This window comes from Salvia splendens, chromosome 1 (assembly GCF_004379255.2).
Source record: "Salvia splendens isolate huo1 chromosome 1, SspV2, whole genome shotgun sequence".
NCBI lineage: Eukaryota > Viridiplantae > Streptophyta > Magnoliopsida > Lamiales > Lamiaceae > Salvia > Salvia splendens.
The window spans coordinates 6970679-6976678 of NC_056032.1; the positions used below are offsets into that span (position 1 = coordinate 6970679).

At 39.1% G+C, this 6000-nt stretch overlaps 2 protein-coding genes across 2 annotated transcripts; one reads left to right on the top strand and one right to left on the bottom strand.

Annotated features, from left to right (window-relative positions):
• Positions 1–1583: 1583 nt before the first annotated feature.
• LOC121810801 (peroxidase 43-like) lies at positions 1584–2911 on the bottom strand. The gene is made up of 4 exons (XM_042211527.1): positions 2674–2911; positions 2416–2601; positions 2190–2352; positions 1584–2113 (listed from the first exon to the last, which is right to left on the bottom strand). The coding sequence occupies exons 1-4, from the start codon at positions 2887–2889 to the stop codon at positions 1710–1712; spliced, it is 969 nt and encodes a 322-aa protein (XP_042067461.1). The 5' UTR covers positions 2890–2911; the 3' UTR covers positions 1584–1709.
• A 582-nt stretch (positions 2912–3493) lies between these two features.
• On the top strand, positions 3494–5673 carry LOC121810744. The gene is made up of 4 exons (XM_042211490.1): positions 3494–3765; positions 4121–4667; positions 4736–4961; positions 5031–5673. The coding sequence occupies exons 2-4, from the start codon at positions 4137–4139 to the stop codon at positions 5453–5455; spliced, it is 1182 nt and encodes a 393-aa protein (XP_042067424.1). The 5' UTR covers positions 3494–3765; positions 4121–4136; the 3' UTR covers positions 5456–5673.
• The last annotated feature ends 327 nt before the right edge of the window (positions 5674–6000 follow it).

A 6000-nucleotide genomic window follows, 5' to 3' on the forward strand; every position in this document is an offset into this window, starting at 1 on the left:
AGGAATTGCATAGATTAGCTGGTTTTTAGTGTAACTTGAATCATGTAACTTTTTCTGTAATCAATATTCGCCGATTAAAAGTAAAAATATATATAACATAGTGATAATGTGGAATTGAGATATCCAGTGGGATGGGCTCCCATTGCATAGAGATAGGCTCTGAGATGAGTTGCTGACGTGGCAGGAGTAAAGAGATGGGCTCTGAGATAAGCTTCGGATTTAAGACCCTTATTGCTAGTAGTGCTCTAAATTATGTTGTTTAAATGTTTTTTTTTTATTTTTTTGTCAGTTTCTTGTTATTAACAATTAAATAAATTTCATTCATATCTACTATATTAAGAATTCATCAATGTGTTTTTATGGAATAATTAATTAAAATAAATTCATTATTTGTTATAAAATTGGTATTCACTATGATAAAGAGAAACTCATCAGAAAAACTGTACCAATATCAATAAGAAATAAGTTTGTTTTTACAAACAGAAACTATTTCGGTAGTAGCAGTTTTGATAAATAAATACACCTCTAGTTATAGATGCCATTTATTTTAGTTGATAAATGGATTGAAATTTTTTTCCAATTAATTGTTTTTTTAATATGGGCAAACACTTTTATTTATAGTAATCTATAGTTATATTTTTGAAGTAGCTTTAGTATTCTTAATTATGTTTTTCATTTCTTTCACTAAAAAAAGGTAACAGTTAAGAACACTTTATAATAATACAATTAAAGACGCTAATTTGTACTCCCTCCGTAGTAGTAGAGACATTTCTTTTCGGCACGCGATTTAAGAAAAAATGTGTTAAGTGAGTTAAGTAAATGAAGAATAAAGTAGAAAATGAAAAAGGTAGAGAGATGAAGAGAGATAAAGTAAGAGTAAAAAAATAAGTTGACTTTAGTAAAAAGAAAAATGACTCAACGACTATGGAACGTAGCAAAATGAGAAAATGAAACTGCGATATGGATAATATTAATAGGAGACAACGAGAGATATAAATGACAATGAAAGAGAAAAAACCGGCCCGAAGCTAAAAATTTATGAATCAGCCCAAAGTGGTTAATAAAAACCGGCCGAAGCATTAAGATAACTCAGCCGGCCCAAATTCAATATTCCCAGCCCAGTTAAGAAATTAACAAAAGAAGTTGTCCCAAGTGTTTAGGGAACCGACCCAATCATAAGTTTTGATATCAATGCCTTTGTACTTTGTAGTGAGAAATCAGGCATTTGGGAATTGGGAAGCATAAACAAGGAGTGGTATACAAGCATCTTTCATTGATAAAATTTGGCAATTGTCAAGAACTGAACCCCTTTAACACCATCAGTTTACAATTCTACCTTGTTACAAAAACTGAATCAGCACATAACAGAGAACATCAGTTTACAATTTTACCTTGTTCATTCTAGAATAGAAATTGAAATGACAAAAGTAACATAAGATTGTTTCAATTTTAGCAATAATATATCTTGCATGCATAACTTAGAGAAGGACAAGTCTGCCAAAAAATAAATCCAAGAGAGGACAAGCAAGTCCTTTACTTTTGCCAAAACATATCAGAGAGGACAAGAAGTCTTAAACAAGTACTACTACAAATATGCATCTTTTATTGACAACATCTGGGTGTTGATGTTGTTACACATTCATCTAGACTAGAAGCATCACTACATACATATTCCATAATAAACTCTAAAGCCAAGTACAATGATAAACTCAATTGAAGCTGCCGCATTTCACCCTGATTTCCCCATTTTCCCCCGACTTCACCCCGATCCGTCCCATCCGCACCATTGCCTTGGCGAAGTCCTCCCCGAATTGAGACCCTCCGGCGTAGGAATCCACCACCTCTCTGGTCAGGCCACCGTCGTATAGCTGGGCATCCGAGGCCAGTACGGCGAACCCTGTCTTGATGTTGTCCATAACTTGACTGTCGAAACTCCCTGGAGTCACCGGATCCAGAGAGATCCTTGCACCGCTGCCCCCGTCCTTAGGGCACATGCGCCTCAACTCCGGTAAGAACTGAGGACTGATCCGAGGGTCCGACTTGTTTGTCGAGTTGAAGTTGTACAACCTCCTCGGCATGAAGAAACATGCCGTTGTCCCAATGGTGTGCGCTCCTGCATGTGTACGGAACAATATGTTCATTAGCTAGTTATTTAAATCATGACAACATAAATAATACTATCAGTTTACCACTAAGTAACACAAGGTCTTGTGGTGAAAGGCCCTTGGCTACAAATTTTGATATCAGAGTGTCGATTGAATCGTCGACATCAGGCATATCACTGGCCAGGTTACGGTTTGAAACCCTTCCGTCTCTTCTTCCAGTTTCAACTTCGTAAACCGGACCTCCAGTCTACACACACACATAGAGAGACTTAGTTTAATCTTGAATAGAAAATGATAAATAGTTATTTACCAGAGCAATGGCATCTCGAGCAGCCATGGCGACAATGTCGGCGCATGAAACAACGCCCGGGCACTGGCTCTCGATCTCCAGCTTCGCCTTCTCGATCGCCCCAAAACCACCGAGGCCTAGATGGCCGGCGGCGAACCTCTCCAAATCACTAGCTCCGTTGTCAATAAGGATTGAGCCATCGCAACCCTGATCAATAAATGCCCAAAGTCAGCACAAATAAATAAATAACGAGAACGAAATTAGGATTAGATAAACTACCTCGACGAAACAGTCGTGGAAATGCAGACGGAGAAGAAGAGCGGGTGTGCGTGGACTAGTGAGAGTGGCTTCTCTCACCACAGATTCGACAATGGATTCTGCGTTGGGGCATGTGTAGGAATAGAATCCTACTTCTGGTGGTGCTGCTTGGGAGAGAGAGATGCATAATATTAATAGCACACAAACGAAATGGAGAGTAGAATTATTCATGGGCATGACTTTTCGGTTTGGGTTTGAAGATTTGTGTTGGGTTTGGATTGGAGGGTGAGCATATGTCTTATATAGATAGAGTAGTAGTCCATGCAGACATTTACCTTTACCGAACGAGCTAAGTAATTTCTCACAAATTTCCTTCTCAATTATTACACTTCTATCTTTGTAATTCTAGATAATAAGGATTGAATATGATTTGAATTTAAAATGAGTATGTTAGGTTGCTGTACAAGAAGTTAGGCACAAGTGAAGGGGTTCGCCTCCATGCACAAATAGACCTATTGGCTAGCGTTGAGATTAATGAACAAAGTTCCAATGAGTAACGTATATACTGTATTTCCATAGCACTACTACTAGGTCAAATAAAATAAGATTATTCTTTGCAAATGCAGTTTAAGTGAAAAGCACTCGACTTTGCGTGTTATGTCACCTCAGTCTATCCTTTTAGGACTAGTTTGGTAGAGGGGACATGCTGGGTTTGAGAAGTTAATCCTAGTTTTTCCAAACGTTTGGTAGGTTTGACAACAGTCCGCTTGACCCGGGACTAACCCACGTGACCCGCAACTTTTAGCTGGATTTTGTGGAAAAGAGCAGGTTTAGTGTCTGGGACATTTTTCAGGGTTTATCATCCTGCTTTGGAGTATGGGGCGTCCAACTCAGCACAAATTCCTCCACTACCCTTTTGCATCATCTAAAATTAAGACATCCCAATTTTCTTTCTGCAAATAACAAAGGTGCTTCTTCTCTCTTCATTTCGAAAGTAGGGTTCATCACCAAATCTGAGCCCAAAATTGTCGTGGTAATCAGATAATCGAGACGACGATACCGGCGCAGACGTTGTCCGAATCTCATACGCCATTAGACATTGGTGTAGCGAAGGTACTCTTTATATCTGCATCTCAATGTCAATTTTTACATCGAGCAGAGATTCACTCAAATATGTGGTATGACTTGTGCTTGGGTACTTTTGGTTCTGTTAGAACCTGATCCATAATGTGTAGTGATATTTTGTTTAGGACTCCAAATTGGGTTAATATTCTTGTTAAATACATGGGTCACGACTTGCTTCCCCCATTGTTGAGCTTGGGGAAGTTGGATTTTGTTAGTCAATTAATTTCTCATGTACTCAGATTTCCTGATTATTTGTCAAAGTGCACAACTAAATTCCGTTGAACTTGTTGTCTTGTTTGATTTCGATGCCAATCATCGTCCCCGTTTTACTCCGACTGTGCAGTTCTTCTGGGAAAATTATGGCAAGTAGAAGGGCAATGAACGAAATGATTATCCAGGTTATGACCGACATAATTCGGGACCATCAGTTCGACATCATTTGTGTTATCCTCATCTACCTTCGAAGCATTAGACGGGGACGACGTTTCTCTCCTCTCGATCTTAGAAAGAGCTATTCGTATATCCGGCGGATGCCACAACAGGTTCGACACATGAACAGACTCACTGGTGTGAGTGATGTGTCTTGTCTTGAAAATTTGCGAATGGATAGAAACTCTTTTGGGAGGCTGTGTATCATGCTTCGGCAAACAGGTGATGTAGTCGATGGTCGGTATGTCACCGTGGAGGAACAAGTTGCCATGTTTTTAGGAATCTTGGCCCATCACAAGAAGGTTCGAGTAGTGAAGTTCAACCATTGGAGGTCAGGGTATACAGTTTCAAAATCTGTCCATGTTGTCCTGAGGGCCGTGATTAAGCTTCATCGTACCTTTTGGGTTGTTCCTGAAGCCGTGGATGACGATTGTGAGGATCACAAGTGGAAATGGTTCAAGGTACATTACATATTACAAATTTGAATTGTTGCATCTTTGATGGTATGAAATGGAATTGCTTTGTGCAGGGGTGCCTAGGAGCTCTCGACGGCACATACATCAACATACAAGTACCAAGTGTTGACAAGCCTCGATACCGCTCTCGAAAGGGGCAAATTTGCACTAATACCCTAGCCGCTTGTGATCGCAGTATGCGGTTCGTTTATGTTCTGGCCGGATGGGAAGGCTCTGCTGAGGATGCTCGTGTGCTAAGGGATGCCGTTAATCGCGAAAATGGCTTCAAAGTCCCAAGAGGTATGAAATCATATCTTCTTGTACTAACTACATTCCGAATATGACTTTCCATTGTTTACGCTTTGGTAGGAAAGTACTATCTTTGTGATAATGGATATGCAAATTGCGAAGGATTCCTAACACCATTTAAAAGTGTCCGATATCATCTCAAAGAATGGGGCCCGGCCGCCGGGGCCCCTCAGAATCCACGTGAAATCTTCAATATGAGACACACACGGGCTCGCAACGTCATTGAACGTGCATTTGCCGTTTTGAAAATGCGATGGGGGATATTAAGGAGTGCTTGTTACTACCCGGTGAAAATTCAAACGCAACTCATTTTAGCATGTTTTCTTCTACATAACTATGCTAGAACAGCAATGCCAGTGGATCCACTCGACCAACTCTCCGACGTAAATGATGACCAAATAGTCGCTGAATCTGATGACCCCAATGTCGAAGGAGAGTATATCGATTCTATATTAAGGATTGAATATGATTTGAATTTAAAATGAGTATGTTAGGTTGCTGTACAAGAAGTTAGGCACAAGTGAAGGGGTTCGCCTCCATGCACAAATTGACCTATTGGCTAGCGTTGAGATTAATGAACAAAGTTCCAATGAGTAACGTATATACTGTATTTCCATAGCACTACTACTAGGTCAAATAAAATAAGATTATTCTTTGCAAATGCAGTTTAAGTGAAAAGCACTCGACTTTGCGTGTTATGTCACCTCAGTCTATCCTTTTATAGTACTGAATATTAATGTTAGTACCAAATTTCATGATTAATTACGAAACAAATGGGTATAATCGTATCAATGAGAAAACGATTCTCATTATTTTCGCATCTTATCAATTATTATTGTAAAGGTTGCCATTTTTTCGTTTCTTAGGAATTATTGTAACACTTTCATTTGGGTGAAAGATCATCTCAATATCTTTTTATAATATGAACTGATATGAATGTTGTACCATACTCTTGAATTAGTTACTGGGGAAATAGAGTAATAAAGAGACAGAGGCCAAACTTCTAGTCGGATATATATCGGCTTCAATT